Consider the following 24,807-nt stretch of genomic DNA (forward strand, 5'->3'; position numbering starts at 1 on the left):
TATTTAGTTTGTTAAATTAAGGCAGATTAATTAATTAAAAGGCAATTTCAAAAAATTATTTGTTGGATTTTAAAGCTAATTTTGCCAATGATCGTCAATATAATGTTAATATAAAGCAGCTGACTTTATATAAAAAAAAAAAAAAAAAAACCGCCAGAAATTTACTGTAGAATTTACAGCCTGATTTTCACTTGCCGCTACCAAAGGAGCAATTAGTTTTTTTTCCCCCCACACTAAAACATCCTAACGTGGCATATATTGCTTGAAGGGAAGTACAACTCATATAATTGGATGTTGCTGTCTTCCCCCTATTTCACTTCCACTTGCCCGTACGAGACGTGATTGATGCTTTAATGTGTCACTGCGTTGTAGGCAGCATTCAAGAAGCTGCTGAGAGACAGACAACATGAATAGCGATGAAGTGGAACAAGGGAGGAGAACAAAGAGCATAGAACATAACGCTTCTTTTTGGGAGTGTGCTGGTTCATTATTTCTTCATTCAATTGCCTACATTGGAACAAGCGAGCCGAAATTGACTGAGAGATTTTTACCTTTTGCCTTTAACCTGTTTCTTCTTTGTTTTTTTTACTTGCTGTCTCTTGAAAGTGAATTAACTTGATTATTTTGAATCACAAAGATGACCTGAACTTTGCGTGAGACCTGAAACAAGCTTTTTCCAAGTCTCAGGTTCCACTTTCTTAGATTTTTACAGATTGTGACATACCGTATTTTCCGCACTATAAAGTGCACCGGATTATAAAGCGCATCTTCAATGAATGGCCCATTTTAAAACTTTGTCCATATATAAGTCCATATATTTGGACACGCCTGCTGTAGTGGCTCAATATTGGTCCATATATAAGGCGCACCGGATTATAAGGCGCGCTTTTGAGAAAATTTGAGGTTTTTAGGTGCACCATAAAGTGCAGAAAATCCGATAGTTATTAGCATGCGGGCCGGGCCATCAATGTGTGATATTGTGAAAAAAAAATCAATCACAGTCTCTAAAGCCCGCACCGTGATGGCTGCTGCTGATGTGACAGACGGGTTGAAAGCAGAGTGACTTCCTCGCTTGCGAGACGATTTAATTAGCCGGTTATGGCTCTTTGGCACAGTAGCAGACCGGGGAGTGTTAGCGAAGGGCTGTGACGCTGTTGGCAGCCACTCTGATGATTCCTTTGACCTTTATTTGTCGTTGTGGGCTAAACACATGTTAGATTTACACCCCTGCTACATGCCTCAGCTGCTTGGTGTGTATCGCAAGGGCACCTTCACCATCGTAGTCCAGCTGGACCACAAACATCTTGTTGCACTTCACTGTACACTTGTTTGGGCATGATGGCTTGTGTTAAATGGAATAAACCGGCCGTGTACCGTATTTTCCGGACTATAAGGTGCACCGGTGCGCCTTATATATGGACCAAATTCCTAAATTTGAACTGGCCCGAAGCTTTGTGTCATGAAATCAATTATAAGTGGCCCGCTGAAGACTAGGAATCATCAATCAAAAAGACTAGGGATCATTATTTTGTGATTATAAAGTAATTTGTTGCGTCTGAAGTTGAAATAAAAAAGATTAAATGGAGAATGATTTGGATTAAAAATCTGACATGATGCATTAATGGTGCACCTTATAGTCCGGTGCGCCTTATAGTCCGGAAAATACGGTAGTCTGACACACTTACAAATGAACATCGGTCATGGTGGAACTTTGACTACTCTGCAATATGAAAAAAAAATTGTCCTCCCATTGTGTATAGAAAATTTGGTTGCCTCATCATTTTCATACTTGATGATGTTAAACTGCTTATTTGGACAATATTTTGGCTGACTTGTTAATTGATTAACTGTTACAGTTCTTCCTTGGTCTGTTTCCTTCCTTTTGCTTGCAGCAAGTGTGTGATTAGACGCCGCTATAATGAGCAGGAGCAGCACCCTGTCGTTTGAGCACCGAGAGCGCTTTTCAAGCTGAGGCAGCCATTAACCTGTCGTATTACACAACAGGCTTCAAGCAAAACATGTTTGGCTATCGCAAGGTTATCTTTTTTTAACGACGTGCTTTGTGTGTGTGCTTGTTTTCCAGACCAGCGCAGTGCTATGCTCGGGAGGGTGCGCCCTGCTGGCCGTCAGCGCCCTCTTGGCCATCATCACCGTCTTTCTGCCCAGTGGAGGATGCGAGAGGAGGATCTGCACCCTGGCTGGATACATGCAGATGGCCTCAGGTCGGCACACACCCAAATAAAACTTAGTGGATGTTCCCAGAAGATAAGATGATTCTTTTGCTTTAGTCCTTATAGTGGAGAAAGTCGCATATAAAAAAACAGAGGAACAAATGAATCCACACATGAATAGTGTTCCCTAACTTTGATGGAATCCACAGGTTGATTATGTAAATTCTGCCATCTAGTGGAAGAGCATTTAATTGTTCTGCCTGTACATCCACTTGCATAAATTTTTGAATAAGAATACATTGTTTTAATTTATAAACGATGACTTTCAGACTAATTGATATATTTCAAATAATAATTATTATTTCAAATAATTTAAAAAACATATATTAATAAATTATAATAAATAAACAATTTCTTTCAGCACAGCACACAAATTGGGATTAAACAACCACTGGTTTGGAAGTAATATTGTGCAACAAGAAAATAATTAGATGCTTTGCTTCTGATAGTTGAAACTAAAAAAATAAAAAAAATTCTGGGATCACTTAATAAAATCATGAAACAACAACAACGAAAGAAAAGGAGCTGTTGGAGGGGAGCTGCTGCTAAGCAACCGGCGTGTCCCTAGCTCGTGTTCAAGTGAGGCTAAGGCAGATTTAGAGACTGATGTAAAAAAAAAAAGCCAATTACACCTCCTTAGGGTCAGGTCCTCAGTTCAGGGCTGCGTGTGACTTTTCTTTTGAGTTGTGCACACAAAACATGATCTCATTGTTCACTAAAACGTTTCATTATATTGCTAAAAAAAAATGGCGGTATATTCACAGTGAAAACTCTCACGGAGGCAACTGTAAACATTTTAGCGGTCAATCACTTGTATATAGTTTCTCGCTGATTGAGTCCCTCGTGTACAATGAAACTAATCCCTGCAGATGGCATTTACAAATCAGCGACCGATTTTGTTGCAAAGGTCGAATATGAACCGCAGCTTTTACATCACATGCTCGCTGGAGTGTTTCTAGTGGAAAAATAAAAAAATGTAAATAGCATCAATTTCTTGGAGTGGCAAAATATGAAGAGCTTACCTCTTACGTATGGAATGTTTCGGGATCTAAAGGTTATAGTTAACTGTCTGACGCTCTGTTATCTCATCGCTAGCAAAGGTCATCGTTGTACTTTACGATGATGTAAGACAGGAAAAGTGCCGCTTGTCCAGTGCTGACATGTTGGAGTAGATTTAAAAGATGCACGTAGAAGACAAAGCATTGTTCCTCTATGGGGCACAAAGCTTCTCTGACCTTGTAATCAAAGTGAGGGAGGTCTGTAATGTTCTACTCCGTGCAGACATGTCCTCACATGAAACCAGTCGAGGCCTTTATGGTGGTCCAGAGAATGAAGGTGAACTTGTTTTTGCAATGACGCTCCTCCTCGCCACGGCGGCGGCCCCATCAATGTTTTATGTTCCAAGTGAGAGCGGCAGGACACTGCTGTGCGCTAAAGCGGGAGCTTTGCTATACCTTCATGTATATTTTATAAGCCTGCTTCTTTTTTAGTGGTCAGGAACCATTACATTGCTTATACGGCCGGCGTGTGAGCTGCTTTTTGGGGCAAACCAAATCTTGAACACACCAACTGTGAAGCTTTTTGCCATCACAGTGTGGTTTGGTAATTAAGAGCATGTTTTAAAATTAAGGCAATTATTAGGTTGCGCTTGGGTGATTTAGTTGTCACAGGGCATGTTTACATTTCTGCACTTTAGTTTCCAATTAGCTTGTTTAAATTGGATCATTTACTGCTGAATGAAAGGCTATGTGGATTTTTTTTTTTCCCAATATAACTTGTTGTTCTGATATTAGCATAATTTATATGCTGTTTACATTCATGTAAATAGAATTTGTCTTCGGTTAGCATCTGGCTGCGATATGATCACGCATGGGGCTCATTTGCAATATGCAATGACGTGATTTGATTGATCCTATTCTGTAGGGAATTTAGTAAAAAATTAATAGATGATTTATTTTGTTTGGTTTTTGCAAAGTGCAAAGCAAAAATAAAAGAGCATCTAAACTACCGACAATGGCTTTATTAATTTAATAGTTTGCTTGTTAGATTGGGAAATAAATCTGGATGGAGTAATCTAAAAATCCCCACCAATTATTCTCATTTCAATCACTGATTTTTTAAAATTGGAACTGATTTTAAAAGCAGAACATCTCGGAATGAATTGCGTTGATGCCAATGTATGATTCTCATTATCACATAGAAAATTAATATTGTCTAAAAAAAAAGAATAAAGCGTACATTGCCTGACCAAAAATATTCTTATAATAAAATATTCTCTATGGCTTGAAGCACTCTTGGGCTGTTGTTTATTTCTTTTTATTGATGTGGCTGCTGGTGAGTACTTTTCTAGTCCAAAGAAAATATTGTAGAGTGAAAATGGTTCTTTGGGAGTTTCATGGGTCATGACTTCAAAGAAATATGCCGGCAGCGGCATTTTTCTGCTCCTGAAAGAAATATACGCGTGTAATCCACCCACCTCATTTCTTACTGGAGTTTGTTTGTGTAGTTATTTGAAGATATACAAGTAGAAACTTTGTTCTCAAGAAGAACTGCTGGAGAAATAGGCAAGATTTGGCTTCCTAATCATCTTTTAGGAACTTCCATCCATCCGTTTTCGATACGGCTTATCACGTTCGGGGTTAAATAAACATCTGTAGGTGATGTATTGAATTTTTTGGGGGGGGGGGAATCAAATTTGTCGCAGTCCTGGCTTTGAAGGAGTCATCTTAAGCAATGAGAGCGTGAAGGAATGTTCCTCCATATTTCCTGACAAGTTCAACTGTAACTTGGGGGCTGTTTTTTTTGGCACATTTCCCTCCATGTGCGACACGCAAACTCTCACTTGCCATCAGACGGAGTTATTTTATGCTTTCGCTTTCATTCCGATCTGCTTGAAAGGGGAAATATTATTTTGCCAGTCTGCTGAGGATGCTCGGCCTGCTGTGTCAGCGCTCCCTTGAGCAAAGCTGCTATGCAGATGTCCTCCCGAGCGCGCTGATGAAAATAGGAAGTCGCTTTGATCAAAGTACCTGCTGTGTTATTTCAGAGCCGGTTGTCGCCGCCTGAGCCCATATGGTACCAGCTGTCAATCAACCCCCCCCCCCCCCCCCCCCCCCCCTCCCCCGATACAGATGAACGCGCATAGCATATCGGGCAAGATGAAAGCTGCAGAGTCCTTAAACACTTTTTCCTCTCTTCCATTGCATGACAAAAGATGATTGGACATTATATCAAGATCATGTTTTTTTTCGACTTTATCCAAAGGCAAATGTTGCCTCCTCATTCAGTATGCACGTGTGTGTGTACATGTTTATAACTTACAAATACCAAGAGTGGATTTATCAAAATCTGTTGACACGAAGTGGAATACAGCTGCTCTGTGTGGGCGTGGGTCTCTCCAGAAATTCACACTAGCGTCTGTTCGATGAAAAGAGCAGCCTGGATGAGTCATTGTTGTGACTGCACTTGCTGGATTGCACCTGCTTGAGTTCTCCAGCCTGGGCCGTAAGCCATAAACATACTCTGCACTTGTGTGTGTGTGTTTATGTGCACTTTGTTTTAACTTGCATGTCATTTTCCTTTCTATCTACTTATGCCATGATTGATTGTCTGCTCAAAGCTTTCTCTTGAGTGTGTGCTCATTTTCTTTGCTCTGATGAGTAAAAATTGTTTAAATATTTTTAAAAAGATGAATGCTAATAAAAATTGGAGAAAAGACAATTTGTAATTTTAGTATTGATAGTTGATGCACGATTTGTCTTTGCCGACCACATCAAATGATGTGGTGGGCCGTATCTGCCCCCCGGGCCTTATGTTTGACACCGATGCTTTAAAGACAATAAAATCTTCAATTGTCTTATGTACAAGAATTGGGCTTATTCATAAAATGATACTTGTATATATTTAAATATAGACTCTGACATGTACAAAAGTATATATTTTTATATTTTAAGTACAACACTTGAGTTGAACTCTCAAACAATTTGTCCCCATGTGATAAAAATAAATAGCTATGATAAAAAGTCTGTTGAGGGGAGTGGGGGCGGGGTTATGTCAGTGTTTCTGGGTCAGCGCTACAAATGAGACTTACAGTATGATTATTAACGATGTCAGCACAGTAGGATGTTTTACACGCTAATTCATGTTGACATGCTTACATAAATCTACTAATAAATCATATATGAAGCATACCATCAATTTAGGCCTGTCACACTAATTATCTGCTTCAATTAGAGGTTGGTGGTACAGAAGTATTGGGACACCCAGGAACACAGCTACTACTTTTTTTTTTTTTTTTTTTTTATATGCTCCCTTTATTTGCGCTCAGATCCCGTCACACTGGGAGGCTAATTATCTGATTTTTTTACACTTTAACACTTTGAGACTATTCTTTTGAAAGACTCGGATGCACTCGGCTGTCTCCCGGCTCTGTCGGTTTGATCTCAGCCTGTTTACTCTCCAGTTAGCTGCTCACTTTCATCATGACTGGAATTCCCCCGGTTCTCCGCTTCCAGCCCAAGCATGTCAGAGAGAAACAAGATATATTTTGGAGTTGGAGAGATGCAAGATTTTCTTCTCATTTTGTTTCTTTCACACAGTTCAACAAGGCTCATTCTTAGAGCACCGTTAGATTTGCTTTATGATTTTTTTATCGGTGACACAGAAGTGATTTAATCCTAAAAAGTAAAAACTAAACCTGATTTCTAAAGCTTTTTGGAAACCTTTGCTTTCTTGACTGACTGATTAAAATCGATCGATTTTGTTATCTGTACAACTCACTTGTAGAGAAATGACGAGTCATCAAAAGTTTCATTCAATTTCCAGTTGCTATTGTCACATTTATTGCAAATGCAGTTTTAAAATGATTTAATCTTGGTCTCATTCTTCTTGAATCTGCCATTGGAACAGGGGTGTGTAGACTTTTTTCTTTTAAACTCCACTGTATATCTGAGGAGCCCACAAAGTGTCATCTTCAACATTTCTTCTGGCTAAAACTAAATTACTGTCAAAAAAAACAAAACAACCTGAGACAACCCAACAGTCTTATTGAAGCAAAGTGAGAAAAAAAGGGGTGATTTCTCTGACAGAAGACCTGCCCATCATCATCTTAGCTATCCCATCCATAGATGCAGAAGAAGAAAAATGGAGCATCAGAAGCAAGATAGTTGCATCCAATTACCTGTCTGATGCCGTACCACAAGATGACGGTAACAAGGGAATAATGCATGTATGCTGTTTTATCTCCAGATGATATTCTCTTCTTTTAAGTCTTTCTTGGCTTCTGACTTCAGCGCTTCCATCTTTCATCCCACCCCGTCGTTGGATCCACAATAAGTGCAATTCTCAGGCTCCTTGCTCATCTTTTGTTCAATATTTGCATCTGACAAAAACAAGACGGATGGCCATTCACCCGTCCCACGAGCATGGCCTGCTTTGTGTGAGCGATCGGTTCTGGACATCTTAGTTGCGCGACCGGTTTCTTAAATTGGTTTGTTGTGACTCTATTAGCGTCATCCGGTGTAATTAACGTCCCCTCAGGGGTGGGAATTTAACTTCCCCCGCTTTATAGGCTTGTTTTGCAACACAAGTCAATAAGGAGCTCAAACCATGATTTATCGCCACAAAGTAAATCATCCCGGATTTTTCAATTTACCTTTACAAAATGTAAATTGACAAGATCTGGTGGTTTTGCTACTTATATGTGTTTTATCATTAATGCCAGGAATGTTGTAGTATGAAGTGATGGGCAGGTTTCCTAGACAAAAAAAAAAAAAAAGTAGAGGACGGCGGTGTTTTCTGTGATCTGACTGCAAATGAACTCCCAAGTAAACATTTGCTTGACCCGTACTTAAACACGGGCACGCATAAACACACTGGTTGTTCAATCATGGTTCTTCCGTTTGTGCATGGGCAGCATTGTCTCCCTCTTATCATCTGAGACGCTGCTGGCTTGGCAAAGGCTTGAAATGTGAACCTCCAGGCAGCCCAGGAAGGGGGGGGGGCGGAAATATGGACGATAAGAACAGGGAACAGAGGATGAAAATATATATTTAAAAAAACAAAACAGTCAATCGATGAGGCAATATTGATTGAAAACTATTGACCACTTCACAGCACATTAGCACATTTATTTGCTAATGTGTAGTCATCCCAATATTGTTTTCCAAAAGGCAAAACCATGTTTGGTCAAATAGCGGAGAGGCTCTGAACCGTGTAACAGGTGCCCGTGTGCGACAATGCTTCCGATGCTAAAGGCACAATCCGATTAGCAAAAAAAACACACATTCGCTTCAAATAGAATAAACAAAAGCAATTAATCCCAACTTCTCTTTGAATGGTTACAAATATAAAAAAAACATTTATTTAGTCCTTGTGGCAAATGAACACCAGTCACGCTTTAGTTTTCCAATTATTTTCATTGTTTGAAGTCTTTTTTTTTTTTTCTTTATTGAGGATTGGCTGTGAGTTATTGATGCAAAGAAACACCAGCTTCTTTTTGGAATAGAAAAATCTGTGCCCCTGGCTGGTGATGATGTCATTCTTATGGGATACAGTATCCACTCTGCTCAGTATCCTAATAGGCATCTCTTGAGCAGCTTACAGCTCAAAGCTTTTTTCCCCACAAACAACAGCTTTACTGAAAATGTGTGCGCCTGCAATGCGGGCGTGCTCGATATGATGTTGGCAGGCACGCTTCTAAATCAGTCAAAGTGGAGTTTGCTAATGAGGGCTGTCGTGTCGCCAAGTGATAAGGAGTGTTTTGAAGATTAACTGTCATCAGTATTGCAAAGTCAGCATCATAATGCTGCCAAACCAAAAAAAAATGGATTAACACTTTGCAAATGATCAGCGAGCAGACATCTCGTGATTATTTCCAGCTACTTCCGCCTATCGATAGTCTGTTTTGAGTATCCTCTTTATCTTTTTGACTTCGAGTTGAAATTAAACGAGCATCTCTGTTTTTTGTTTTTTTTTCGGAACAGAAGCTCTCAATCATTACAAAGCTTTTGGAGGTCATGTTCTCAAGTTCATCCTCTTTTTTTTTTTTAATCTTTTGTTCAGTCACCGTAAACAGCCTTCCCTGGTTGTCTTCATGTTGCTTTCACTGAAAATAGCTTCGGTCAGGTTCGGTCAATCGCCTTCGGGAACGCCAGTGAATAACAACCGCCGCCAACTGAGGAGAAGCTAATCCGCAGTCATAGCAACCTGGTGATAAAACTTGTGGAGAACTGAGATGCTTTGTAGGCAGCGAGGAGTGTTAACCCAACACTTGTTTTCTTAACACTGCTTAAGTTATTGATGCAATCTCACCGAGTGATGCCTTCCCTTTCCTGATGCACAACCGATAGTCACAGCTCATCGAGAGCTTACAGAAGCACAGGAGAAGTCATCAAAACCCTCCCCGACATGCCACATCACACCCTCGACTGCCGCAAGCAAAAAAAAAAGAGGATGCAAGTGGTACTGTGTGAGCTGTGGGGGTTGCAGACAAAAGAACTGTGGAACATCTGGATGCTGGTGATAGCTCTGCTCTTGCGCATTACCGGCCAAATTAATCAAACCTGTTGGGTAGACTGTTTAGTGTGTGTGTGTGTGTGTGTGTGTGTAAGAGGAAGAGGGAGCGTGCCATCTATTAAGAGTCGCTTCACATCCTGGACGCCCATGTGTAGACAGACTTATCCAGAGAGCGGTGGCAGGATGGAGAGAGCATGGAGGGAATGTATAAATCAGCGGGGCTGAATTTTTCTGAGTGACTGGGATTTATACGAACTGTAATGTCGGATTCTCAGAGTTTACGATTCGGAGGCGTTTTGTGTTTATTTGGATTCTTTGTATGCAAGACGGGTGTTTGTGAATTCCAGAGGTTGCATGAATGGTCATAGGCCAGAGGCGTGTTGATACACTTCTCCTTCCTCTGTGATTGTAATGATGTGATGTGCCATCGGTTATTTCCTGACTTGGCTGCAGGGTCGATAGGAATTAGCATCCCTTTCGAAATGTAACCTTCAGGGATTTACTCTGTCTCACTCGGAAAACAGAACAGCTAAGAAATTATTTGCCTACTGCTTTCTACTCGATGTGCTAATAATTCAACATGGAGTCAATTAAATTAAAGTCAAACATTGTGTTTAAGACTTTGTTCCTAGCTTGTTACGAGTTGTGGATTTTTGATGGAATCCACGCTTAATTGCTGTGTAAGCATTTTTTGGTGGTCTATGTTAAATACTCTAACTCTTGAGGAATGAAATGAATTGAATGGAATGGATTTTACTGAAATTCACTGAAGTTTGGCTAGTTCCCTTTGGATTTATGTCCCATCGTTAGCGTTTTTGTTGACAGTCTTTTACCCTTTTTGAATAGTCAGTGTTTAATTTGACACCAAATTAACAATTCTCCAAGGTGATCTTGCTTCAAGCTGTATTTATTATCATTAAAGTTCATTCATAATACAGCATCGCTGCTATTATCGTTAGCATCAATTAAATCCGCTAGCTAGCTCACATAATAGGAAACGCAAGGATGACAAATTAGCATTGGTAAAGGGGTCATTTTAAGATAGCATTCAATCCTACTAATTTAAAGTATATTCTGCTATTCAGCTCTAGTTTGCTAACCGTTTTTAGTGGGTGCGTTGTGCTCTATAGACCACACTTTATAGCGACCGATCCATTTACCAGTCAAATTCACTCCCCATGAAGTGCCTCTCCATGTACACTTAAAAGATTTATACTCGCTGCTCGCAACATTAGGTACATTTCAACCATTTACAACCCCAATAATAATTGTCAAGCGTAAAGCTCTTTGTGAGTGTCAGTAAAATCCGAGCACTAACTTTGCCGGTGCGGAATAAAATAAGTCTCTTTTGTTGAACTGTGCAGTTGTATGTTAATTGTATTTAGCTCATAGCTAACAGTTTATATAACTGGATAAGATTTGGAGGATGCGGTTGTTTACAATTGTGTTTCTGGTTTCCTTCCTTCCCAGGTAACAATGATTAAATTAATCCTTCCACCACTTCCTCCTCTGCCGTGAAACTGTTTTAATGATCACAGAACTGGGACGGTTTCCAAATGGCAATAGTTTTAATTGAGAAAAATGAAAGGGACACCCGTGCGATTCATTTATCTAAATAAGCAGCGAGGGGTGCGGAGGGTCGACCCGTTTGCGATTTTTCATCCGCCCCCGTGTCCCTTCTTTGAGCCATTTCCTCTGAAGAGAATGTGTGAAAATTTCATTTCGCCCGCTGTATGATAAATCAACTTGAGGAATCGCTACGCTTAACTTAATTATGTTTCACACTGCAGAGAATCAAACAGTTGGACTGTCCGATGTGTCAAATTCTTGTTTGCTTAGGACTCGGTAATTGAAAAACTCTTCACCAAAGTCATAAAGCAGATTCCAGGCAGATTGATGACTTACCATAGCAAAAGGCTGACCTTCTAATGAACCTCTCATTAGTGACATCATTAGTTGCCGCCTCCCGTGGTTTAAATCACCACTACGGGGCTAGCTAGCAGATCTACTTAAATCACCTCAGCGCTCCGATTTTCATGTTCCGTTTAAACGTAAAGTTCCCGAGGTGGCCAGAGGTTAATGTGGGTCCTTTTCACAAAGCAGCACTACCCACGGCGCCGTCCTCTGCCATTTTTCACAGATGACCTGGCGTAATCTGTGAGTATGTGTCAAGCAGGGGGACATTTATTCCAGATTAATTTATTCGTCTTCCGCTGCGGGCGGTGATGGCGCTATATATCTAACGGAAAAGAGAGCTTTTGGAGAAAATGAAATCGTTCATTCTTATCCAAAGTACCTTGCTTTTTTTTTCTCCTCTCCATGGTAACCTCCTGTCACACAATGTTTGACAGACACTCGAAGGAATTGGCTAATGGCGCTAGTTGGTTTCTTCATTTAAATTTGAGATGGAGCCCAACTTGCATTACCGTGTCCATCAAGCAGAAAATAGGAACAAGCCCAAAAATAGAAAGTCTTGAGGGGATTTTTTTTTCTCCACTTCTTCCACAACCTTCTTAATCAAAACATGCCCTGAATTTTTTTAAAAGTCACCTCTTTCATCAAGTTAATGTAAAAACAGGTTATTTACCTCAGGGATATGTTTTCCAATTCATTGGTCATGGTGGTGTGGAAAAATTTGTGGCTGGCCAAGCTTACTCTTACACTTTTTCTTATTAGGTCTCGTATTATTCCCATCTGTGCTGTACGGGTGAAGAGTAAGTACAGGATGATGGTTCGCTGCACGTAAAGGCAAGTTTTTTTGTGTGTGTACGGCCTCTGTGTGTGTTTGTGTCCTCTGAGAGTGTTTTTGTTGTTAAACTGCACACTTGCCAGATAGAGATTTTCTGTCTGTGCTTTTGATAGTTTTCAATGAGGACGGGAGGTAGAAAAACATCCGGTGAGGCAACCGGATCATCAAAGAAGTGCTTGGCTGAGTGTTGTTGACTTTGACCTCTGGTAAAACGTTTGATGGAGTTCCCAAGGTAGCAGAAGGATATCCTAACTTTGCTTTAATAATGCTAAATGTTTGGTAAAATCAAATTTTCAAAACTAGATGGATCTGTTTTTGAGTACCGTATTTTCCGCACTATAAGGCGCACCTGATTAGAAGACACACCTTCAATGAATGGCCCATTTTAAAACTTTTGCTATATATAAGGCGCACCGGATTATAAGGCCCACCTTCAATGAATGGCCCATTTTAAAACTTTGTCCATATATAAGATATATACATTTGGCCCGCATGCCGGACTTTGGACACGCCTGCTGTAGTGGCTCAATATTGGTCCAATATTGGTATAAGGTGCACCTGATTATAAGGCGCACTGTCGGCTTTTGAGAAAATTGGAGGTTTGTAGGTGCGCCTTATAGTGCGGAAAATACGGTATGTAAAACCGATTTAACATGAACCCTTTGGCCGTGACAGATTTGAACAACATTATAATTATTCCCTACCCATCTGTATATTTATCTTTTTTTGTTGTACTCCCAGTGGGAACAAGGTAGCGATTTGTTTTCAAGGACAATGTCTCCCCACTGAAACGTTTTGATTCCCAACTCGCTCGAATTGCCCTGTTAACGTCCTGACAAATTCACAAGTTTCATTGCGGCAATTTTTTCCACGCAAGAACTCACTGTAGTCAAAGAAATACTGCCAAGGGGCTTTGCACTTCTTCCAGCCCGATTAATTTTACAGCTGATTCTGCATACGAGGCATTGTACTTTGTAACGGCATTAACACAACGCCTCGAGTGTACAGTTTAATTGCAACAAGATGCAAGACTGCATTTTTCGGAGGTTTTACGGAGAACTGATTGATCACTGATGTATTTGCAAAATGCAATATGATGTCCAATGTTGCTAATGCATTTTCAAAGTCATGCTGGATTTATATTTAATGTTTACTTATCAGTGCTCCTTATCTTGCAATTATGACCTACTGATTACATTAAAAAAAGTTGTGTGCTCATTAAAGTCTGCAGAAGGTATTAAAGTGAATTGTGTGTAATTTTACACTGTTACATCTTTGCTATTTGTTCAGTGTGAAGCCCCCATCTTAACGACAGTTAATTGGAATGTGGCGCCGGCTAATTGAAGGTCACACCTTTTATGCTAGCTGCCATCTGGAAGAAAAGCTTCTCTTGAGGAGAGAGCTTCACAGGCTCAGAGGATTTCCTGAAATATAATTTGAATACTCAGTAATGGGATCAAGCTGCAACCTGCACGGCAACCAGGACATTAAATGTCATTTTATTTAAGCGAAAAGGCAACTGCTCCTTGCTGATTTGCTAATGGCTGCAATCGTGTCTCTTGCATGCTGTTGACAGGTTGTGTGTTTCAAAGAAATACTGTGGGAATACACACAACAAAGATTTAAGTGTGCTTGGGCGGACGAGACAGACTCATTCCATCTGAAGTTGTATTATTCTGTAACAGGCAGATCTGTAATTTGTAGTATGAATAAAGTCAGATCTTCCTTAATTAGGATAAACAAGAGAAGATAAAGTGGATTAAATGCTGGAGATTATTTGCAGCATTATGGATACAAGTGCCAGCAGCCTCTGCAGGTCAGACAAGAGAAAACGAGATGGGGGGAGAGAGAAAAAAAAAAAGCCTCAGGCTATGGTTTGCACAATGGAATTTAGCAAGATTGTATGGAACACTCGTGCATTATTAAAGTCCATTAAAGTTAGTAGAATGAGAGTGACTATTAAGTGAATTTTGAGCCTGAAGGGAACAGGGATAGAAATTCATCACCTCCAAAATTATCAAAATGAATTAAAGATGAGATAGCAGAGAAAGTTGGTAATTATCAAATATATTAGGACTATAAAATCATATACCGAGTTCCAAAGCGGTGTTCTTTATTTTGATGGTGATTTCATTGGACAAAATAATATATTTTTTACAGAACTACTCAAAATGATTATGCTAAACTAAAAGTAAATAAATTAATATTATTTAGTATTATTTTATTTTGAATTTTTTATTCTTATTTGCACTCTTTTTTTTATTTTGATGGGGATTTCAATGGACAAAATATTTTTTTTTTCAGAACTACTCAAACTATACCATTCAAAATGATTATGCTAAACTAAACTAAAAGTAAATAAATATTATTTATTATTATTTTGAATTTTTCCTTCTTATCTTCTCCCAAATGCCTTTGCTTGATCCACTTTTTGTTCCTTGGGCTCCTCTTATTTTCACTTTCTGTCCTCCTCCGAATTGCAATGTCATTCTTATTGTTGCTAATAACGTCTCAAGCTTTCGTTCCCTCTGCTTGCCTTTCTTCTCCTTCTGGGATGTGATAATGATTTATCACCATACGGCTCAAAGTGGGGCGGAGATGTATAGTGCGGGAAGGCTTGAGTGCTTTTTAAGAAGCAAATGGAATTAGAATTGGTGACTGGTGCCCTTGACCAAGGACAAGAAGCACATACGTACATATTCATATTTACTCAAGTACATACCTTCAATACGGAATTGATTGTGGTGGGTGCACTTTTTTTTTTTATTCCACATTCAAACTTCGACAGTCATAATGGCCCTCGTAAGGAAACTATGACGACAATGTGGCCTGCAAAAAAAACTAGTTTGAAATCAGCATTGCGCAAAATGTTGAAAATTTTACGGACATATAAACTCTGACTAATCGCCACCGTTTTCCCACCGAGCCACAATTACAAAGTATCCTCCCACTATATGGTCCAAATCCTATAATAGCTCTGAGTTTGTCCCACTCGCATAAAATTTACACGCGTTAGTGGTTACGCGACAAAGCAAGGCTCAAGAAAGCGACCTCTTTTATGCCAAGGCCTAAGATGGTCCGAGCTTGAAGAACTTTGCATGGTAATGGGCTGATGGTTTGTATGGATGGGAAGTCTGAAGACCTACTGGCAATCACACAGGCGGTGAATGTGAAAGAGGCCGGGCCGGGCCTGGACGCTCGCTCCGTGGCTAATTGTGTTAACCAGAGAAAGACTCGGTTGGCCTGTTCTCAGCCATTGATTGCAAGCACTGGGTTGAAGCCTTTTCAAGAAGAGCTCGAATGGTCTTGAATGGACCATTCCACAAATACAGAAAAGCTTAAAGACAAAAAAAGGATGAATACAATGATCGGATTGGACAAAGTTTGTTGGCAAATACTGAATGAGTGTCACAGTTGAATGTACGGCACTCCAAAGCGGGTCATGCCTCCCTTGAAATTTCTAATTACCGTATTTTCCGGACTATAAGGCGCACCTAAAAACCTCAAATTTTCTCAAAAGCCGACAGTGCGCCTTATAGTCCGGTGCGCGTTAGATATGGACAAACTTTTAAAATGGGCCATTTATTGAAGGTGCGCCATATAATCCGGTGCCTTGTAGTCCGGAAAATACGGTATTAGTGAGTCTTCCATTAATTGTTGCACCTCTGGATGTCTCACAGACAGTTTGGTGACATACTTAAAAAGAAGGTGATGAAGATGAATCCTACCTGCTGCATGTATCCTTTTCCTTCCCCCTCCTCGGCTTTACCAGCTGACCTTGGGGGCTGTGCTATTTAGCCACAGACATCCTTGAGCCCAGCTGTGTTTGTCTTTCCTAACCTTTTCAGAAATGTTCAGCCCGACCACTGCTTTCGTTTATAATATCCATCCATCTTTGTCTCCCTGGCAAATGCACAGACATAATCGGATTGTGAGGGCATTAAATAGTGGATAGCTGTAGTCATTGGATAACCTACGGGAAACCAGATTTGGGGGTCGGGGGGGGGGACGCATTTGTCAAGTGTCACGGCTGAGACCTGAAAAGCAGATACAGACACGTGGCGTTCACTTACTCCCTCATCTCGGGAATTGACAAAAGCGCTTTGAGATGAGGACGGGGGTTGCTGTGCCATTTTATTTTTGCTGTCATGCCGGATGGATGAGTTAATAGGTTTCTTAAACTGAGATCATATTTCAAATATGAACTGGAGTGAGAGTGGAAGCGCTGTCACAAATCCACAAGTGTTTATATTGATGTGAGGAAATCAAGTATGAGATCAGCTCTTGCATGTTTCCACTTTGCTGCCAATTTCCCTTTTTCGGTGTTGTTTGTACTCAATAAGACAACTGTCAACTCAAAAAGACGGTATTGTTTGGAGTTGACACTTGTCATTGTGGCTGTAAACACATTTAATTCCACAGACGGCTAAAGCTGAAGCCCTGCTCTTTTTTTTTTTTTCTTTAATTATATTCTGTTTTCATGCTCATATCTGCTGATAGGAGTAATGAGAGTCTAAAACGAGAGGCTGTCCTTTTTTTTTTTTTCCAAGTGTCACAGACTTGTTTTTGTGTGTGCCTGGACACATGAGGGGAAACAGTGATCGGTAATCATTTGGAAAAGGGAAAATGTAGCGCCTCATCAATCACACAGTGTTCATTAAAGGTTACATTGCCACAACTGAGCCATGGTGAGAGGAATATAAAAAATGTAATTATCCTTTATCATCAGCCCGAGGAGCCTCAACATAATTAGGCTTTCTTTTTATTTCAAGTTGATTTGTTCTTACTCTCTTTTGGGATTAAAAGCATCGGCCGACCATTCAATTGTTCATTAGCCATCAGGCCATTAACTCAGTAGTCCCAGTACAGAACTTGAAGTTGGAAGCAATCCTTGGTGCAATGTCAGTGTCACCTACAAGCCTGCATTACGAAGATTGTTCCAATCAATAAACCTTTCATGGTTATGTTTTGTAATATTAATTAAAATATTTTTTACTTCTATCTAGCTCTGGCAGAGCTCTGATTTTTTTTTTCTCCTTTGCATGAGGTGTCCAAGGACATCTCAGGAGCTCTGCAATACAAAAAAAAATAAAACATTCTTCAGAAAACACAGATGGTTTGGAAAATAAATCCTGGAAAAAGACATATTTTGTGTCTTTTTCTTCGTGTGTCCTTATGTTCTCTGAAGTGTACAAAAACAGACAAACATTTTCAAAGAACTGGTAGTAATTAGGTAATAAAGATGCTTGTTTGCGCAGACAAAATGGCTGCCACCTAGATGTTATAAATATGTACAATTTTCTGACAGTGTGCTCACTCCCTATTGTCTTTCATTTTCCCCTATTCATTCTACAAAATTACAGATGCTGCATTTGTCCAGTTGGTCTATATTTTAGTTTTTTTAAAGACTCCTTTCATACAATAACAATGGCATCTACCAGGTTGACACATTCTGTGCTGCATTAGCATCTGTTTTTATTGTGCTCAGACAAATATTTTAGCATAGCGTTAACTAGCGTCTGCCCACACAACCAACATATTCAATGATGTTGAATTACAGAAAGTCAAGGACTAGGTGGTTCCTCTTTACACTATCAAAGGTTCTAATGAACTGCAATCTCCTTTTGTCTTCTGGGCTTTGCACTCTGGGTGTAAAATGGCCAAAAGTGAATGATAGAAAAGAGCTCAAAAATAAAAGGATGGGGGTTGAGACTGCAAGAGAATGAAAGCCAAGTGAAAATCCATATACATGATTTATATGAGTGCGACTGTGCGCAGCAGGCAGAAGTTATCTTTTATTTATGAGGGCATCAGCGGCAAAGCGCCCAGATGTTAAGCTGTGCGGGGATCTCATCTAGCTCGTTGCTCTGTGGCAGTAAAACTAGAAGGGGTGTGTGTGTGTGTTGTCGAGGAGGGCTTTGTAATCATGTGTGTGTTTGTATGCACGAGACAGACAAAGCTTTGTCCTCTGTGACAAAAAGCTTTAGGTTAGATACTTGTCACTGTAAGCGGGAGCCTTCAAACTTCTGCTCCATTTGTTAGAAGAAGAGAGATAAAAAAACAAAAAAGCGCTTATGGAGTCATTTATGAGATTGGCTCATTTTCTGCACTTCCATCAGTCAAAATTAGAAGGCGCTTGTTGTTTTCTCCTCCGTCAACAGCTCATCAAAGAAGCTCCGAAGATCCATTATGTAAATGAAAGCTACGTTGTCAACCCGCATCAGACATTACATCATCAATCGAAAGTGACATTAACACCACCCGGGGAGCTGGTCATGCGTGCTAATAACTACAATAAGAGACTGTGAATATTATAAAAAGGTTCCAAAACATCTCGTCAGTTGCAATAATGGTTGATAGGAACTTGGAGGAGGAAACAAACCTTTTTTTTTTTGTTGCCTTTCCTTATATTTGATTTAAAAAAGCCTTGCGGAATCCATTCTAGGCTGTCCTCAGATAGACATAGAAATCGCAGCCAAAACAACAAGGGTGCCATTTTGAAAATGACTTTTGTTAATTTGCCCCACCATCATCACAGCTCAATTATTCCAAATTGAAGCAGTTGCTTTGAATACTTCACATTTAAAATAACATTGTTTGCACTTCCTATCCGCAATTGCACAAAATGGAAACGAAAAAATGCTGTTTGAGATTTCAGAGCACTGCATTTGGCTTTTGGTTGGAATAAAGGGATTCCCGGGGATTCAGTTTTCCACAATTTAGGGCACCTGAGATGCTTGATGGCATTTCATGTCACTCTACGCTGCAGATGAAAGGTATCATCTCAGCTCCTGACACGTGTGTGTGCGCTTTTCTGCGTGCACACACACAACCAGCAAGCTAACCCATCTATTTGCTTTTTACAAAGCACAAGAAAATACGCTAGGCATGCACATAAATGCAACAGTCGACATTCTACGTTCAAGATATAGTAGCTCATACTAACGTGCAGCCAAGCTGATTTTATCAGCGGACAGAGTATCCGCCCGTGTGACATTTATTATACCATAGAACCCTTGTCATCATAATAGCACCCCATCGTAATAATAGAAAGTGCCTGGAAACCTCTCGGTCTAGTCTTTGTACTGGGCCATTAGGTGCGGTACAAAATACAAATACGGTCCACAAATATGCTTGTTCTCTTTATCTGGTCCATTAAAAAGGCACATGAGGTTATAGTAGCAGCAGGCTGAATATTTGTTTTATTATAACGTGGGTGATTGATTGGCTTTAATCAATAAAGCCCACAAAACACAAAGAGTTGGGGGAAAAGGAAATAGCAAGAACGCCGTGGTGAACTAGTCCAACAATGTTTGACGTCATCGATCAGTTAGTAAGCGTTTGGCATTTTGATTGAAACCATGCATGGCTAATGGGCTTGGCAGAATATAGACAGAAAGCGAGTCACAAGCCAAGCACAGGGAAGCTGGTGAGTCTGCTCAAGCGGCGTCATGTCCAGACATTGCCAACATCTGGTTTGAGGGGCATCTGTAGCATCCCACCAATGGTTTCTCCATCTTTGGAGCAGGGACCTGGCCTTGGGTGGAGTGTTTGCTGCCAAAGCCAGATGGTGCTTGGATGAGATGTGCTGAGGCCATGATGTGGATGATGGAAGAATAGCTGCATGCTTTGGCTTGCATTGGGTACACAAACTGGTCAGATTTGCTTAGATTGGAAGTGTAATTGGAGATTCATGACTGGGCATTATTTGATAGAGGCTTGGGAATTCGTGTGGCTACTGCATTTAGCCAAATGTTGAAATGTGTTGAATTATTATTTTTTTTGGTGGGTCAAGAACAACAGAAACAAATTCCTGTACTTCACTTTAGTCCAAATACCTTTGCCCGTGCTCTAAAAGTTTCATTTCTTGAATGTATGGTTAGCTTATTCTGTTAATCACATCCATCGTGCTAGTCACAAATGTTAGCGTTTCCCTCTGAGACATCAATCCTGCAGCGCCTCTCTCTGGTTCTGCTCCTGCTGTGCTTTCTAAATTCATCAATAAATGAATCCCACAATACAGCTCAAGCCGTATGCCGCATCAATAGAAATGTCAGCATTAACCGATGGAGAGTCTTTAACCTGTCGGCACCAGTTGAGCTGAAGGATAGCAAGTGGGTGGAGCGGAGTGACCCGGTACCACTTATTATGGGTGACAATCACCGCTCTTCGTCCTTGCAAACCTTTTCGATGCAGCACAAAAACAACACCTCATGGTGCAAGGTGACTGAAAAGCAGATTCGCATCATCCTCAGCAATTACAAGATTGATTTCATGCACCAAGCGTCGCTGCTAATCACTTCCCATTAGTCAAGATATGCATAAAATGTAACTGCTTAATTATCCACAGACAAATTCAAATTAGTTCTGACGGTATAAGAATATACCAGACTGGACTGGAGTTGTGCGAGCTCCAAAAATGGCAGCTTTTAGAGCATGCTAATAGCTAATTAGACATTTTGTGACAAAAGTGTCATAGTTGTTCTCATTATATGCTATTCACTACTCCTGCAGTGCCATAAAGTTCTCCAAGGTGCCATGAATAGTTGTCAAGAACCTTTTATTTTATGTTTCCTTTATCCGAACTGCATTGGCTAGTTATTATTAACAAGCAGTCATTGGCTTCTCGATAATTACGTCGGCATTTCAGTTTTCACATGACTCCAGAGGCCATGTTTTTGTCATCGTAAGTCCACAACCAAGGCTCAGGGTCATTAAAGTGATGTCTGTCAAACAACACCCAAATTAGACTGCATTCATCCTTTCACCATGTCTGTCGCTGGATGTTTAAGAAAAGAAATTGTGCGAGTGTGTTCTGCTGTTGCTAAGTGACGAATAACAATGAACTGATTGGAGTTTGACACCATGGAGCCCGGCACACATTTTTCGATGAATTTCAGGGCCACTGTGCATAAAAGGTGTTGAGCGACTTATTATTCATTACAACATAAAGTCTTTTTGAGTTGGACTCTATCAGGAACTAACACTCCTTGTAATAAGTGCACTCAATCTCCGATTGCAAGGCCTTCTATTTTTTCAGTCGCTGTTGGCTGACTCCCAAATTTGAATTTCTTCTAATGATGTGGGTTTTTTTTTTTGTTTTGTTTGTTTTGCTTTTTAACTTATCACCACCTCAGACCTCAATAAACATTAAGCGAAGCAAAATTGCAACCCCTAGTTGATCTAATTAGGACCATCAGGATAATGGATCTGAATTTTAATTTGTGGCATGTTAAGTAGACTTGTGGGGTGAATAAGAAGAAGAAATCAAATTTAGCAGCAGCTTGAACTCAAACTCGTATGTTGTCTTATGTTTATTTGTTTATCATTGTATTAATTCATTATATAGGATGTCAGCCATGACTTAAAATACCTTTGTGTGTTAGCGGCGCTTTGCTAATAAAGTCTGCTGTAACCAAGGAAGTGCTTTCACCACATTAGCGCTTCACTCCCTTGTGTCTCCGTGGTCATCTTTTATTACATATCTTTTAGTCGCTGGTCACCTAAGCCTTGGTATAGCGGTCTGAAAGCACAACATCGATCTAAAGGAGAGCTGGAGGCCATTTGTCTGCACTGAAGGAATTCAGGTGGATTTGTTTGCAGCTCCTTCGTTTACAGTTGCCGTATCGTATGAGGCAGCAGGGTGACCTCGCGGCCGGTTAGCACGTCTGCCGACGTTTGTCTGGAGTTTGCATGTTCCCCCTCATGCTTGAATTGTTTCACTACACGTGCTTTGGCTTTCTCCAACATTCCCAAAACATGCATTTGGTTGATTGAAATAGTCCAGCAGAGTGAATATGTGAATTGTTTGCAATTATTTTATGATTTAAGAGATAAATATGAATTTGTCATAAATATGATGAAAGTATTTTGGGGTAAGTTTAGGGTAAAGTACCTTCTTTTCACTTTCAATAATAAATGACGAAGACATCAAGAGGAATAAACAATAATAAGAAAATCAGTGCAGCACCAATTGAAGTTTGTGCAAAATTTGGATCAATAAATGTCTCCGTAACACTTTTTGAAACAATAAAGGTCCGTGGAAGCTCATCCATGCAACCCCCCCTGTGGTGCGGGTTCAGTTTAATGAACTTGATCTGCAAATAAAATGAGCTCCAACTTTTTCAAACTGATAGCTACTCCTAGCATACTGATTCATATGCAAGGCTACAGGGTATACAAACTTTTGAATTTTACTTAATTGACCTTTAATTATTGATTCATGCCTAACTTTTTGTTAGCCTAATTAAAAGTGGTTTACTTTGGCGGAACTCCAAATTCCAAACATTCTTATTGTAACACTGAACCTCACTGACACGCACGTGTGCACCTGTCTGCTCCTGGTCGCTGGATGCAGAAGCTGAAGGTAATGGTTTCCTATTTTCCCTTAATGCCAGTAGGTCAGGAAGTGTTGGCTGGGCTGAATTTCATTACAGAAGCCCAGCAGGCTCCCGCATCTCCTGTAGGGATTCATTATGTTGCCGCGCCAACCAAAAGCCACACTGACATGCCCCAACTCACCGAGAGCAACATGCAAGGTTCATAAAGGTTTCCATGTAATGTCAGGAACCTCCAGGAACTATTCACATGGCACAATGGATTCATATTTTTCCTATTACCATATTCTCCGGACTATAAGGCGCACCGGACTATAAGGCGCACCTTCAATGAATGGCCCATTTGAAAACTTTGTCCCTATATAAGGCGCACCGGACTATAAGGCGCACCATTAATGCATCATGTCAGATTTTTAATCCAAATCAAATCATTCTCCATTTTATCTTTTTTATTTCAACTTCAGACGCAACAAATTACTTTATCACCACAAAATAATGATACGTAGTCTTTTGGATTCATGATTCTTAGTCTTCAGCGGGCCACTTATGATGGATTTTATGACACAATGCTTCGGAAGGGTGTAAATTTAGGAATTTGGTCCATATATAAGGCGCACCGGAGTATAAGGCGCACTGTCGGCTTTTGAGAACATTTGAGGTTTTTAGGTGCGCCTTATAGTCCGGAAAATACGGTATTTTTTTATTTTCTTATTTCTTCTTCAGCAGAGTCGTGCCAGTGGTCACAACTGACATTCCTGATTGGGCGACCGAACTTGTTTACATTTTTCGCCAAAGGCTGTCAACATGATAAACATGCCACTTTAGTGTAATTGCCACTTTCTTTCAAGTATCACTATTATTTATTTTGCCATCCATGCATGTAAAGTGCTCTATCGCCTATGCTAATTTAATATATGCGTGTGTGTGTGTTGGATTGAGCTACAGATTAGGTTTTGTTCGGAGGCACATTGACATAAACCACATGTGCGCTCTGGGTTACCTCAGAGGGGATAAGGGAGTCAAGGACAAGCAATTTGTCTGAGCTTTGAATTAATTTGCAGTATAAAAAAAGATGGCGATATGGAAATGGAAGTAATTAAGTTGATAGATTGGATGCAGCGGGTGAGATTCATGTGTCATCATCGCTACACTGCTCGCAGGATGGAGATTCGCCATCACATGCCTCAGCATGCACTGGGAATATTTGTCTGGCCTTTTTTTTTTTGGTCAAACATTTGTTGCATGCAGCTAGTAACAATCCTTAAGAGAGCAAGAAGCTAAATCAGGATTTATATTATTTTAATGTATAAGCCTTATACATTTCATGTGCTCATCTATTTTAACTCATCTGCCCATTTTCTTTTTTTTATTATTAATACCAAGTTGTGTTCAAACAGTGATGTAGAAATTTGTTCTGAGCAAATATTTGCTCAAGCACTCTCCACTGCGCTGTCGGAGTCTACGTGACAGTCCAGTCGGCAGTCTGAGTGATAAACAGACCAATTACTGAGCTGTGATTGACCAGTCCACGGGCAGACTAAAGATAGCAGAGGCCTTTTTATTGCTCTGCTAATCTCTCCTATCACTGTATTTTATTTCCTCTTCATCTACTCTTCCTCTTCCCCTCAAGGTCATCTGATTTATTTATTTTTCTGGGGTTATTTTTCACCTCGACTGTCATCATCGGACAGTCTTGATTTAATTGACTTGTCGCTGGAATTCAAGATATTTCCCCCCAACTCTGTCAATTTAATTTGATTTATTTAAATACATTTGTATGAATCTTAGCCACTCAATTTTCCCTCTGTTTTGTTTGACTCATCAAATTACCTCTGTGTACTTGACCACCTTGACTCTTCCGTTCTGGAACACGCCGGTACTTGTATAATTGTCATTAGCCTAATTTCCCAGAGGCTCATTGAGCTTAATTCTCATGGCTGTGTGCAGACTGGAGCATGTCACATTAAGATGGAAT

The 24,807-nt window shown here is 40.1% G+C and overlaps 1 protein-coding gene across 1 annotated transcript in view; it reads left to right on the forward strand.

Annotated features, from left to right (window-relative positions):
* Positions 1-24,807, forward strand: part of LOC133167783 (LHFPL tetraspan subfamily member 7 protein) — a 36,047-nt gene that overhangs the window by 7,811 nt on the left and 3,429 nt on the right. Inside the window, exon 2 of the mRNA XM_061298715.1 lies at positions 2,084-2,222. Coding sequence (XP_061154699.1) covers positions 2,084-2,222 — 139 coding nt within the window. The remainder of the gene's footprint in view (positions 1-2,083; positions 2,223-24,807) is intronic.

Source organism: Syngnathus typhle, linkage group LG15 (genome assembly GCF_033458585.1).
Source record: "Syngnathus typhle isolate RoL2023-S1 ecotype Sweden linkage group LG15, RoL_Styp_1.0, whole genome shotgun sequence".
NCBI lineage: Eukaryota > Metazoa > Chordata > Actinopteri > Syngnathiformes > Syngnathidae > Syngnathus > Syngnathus typhle.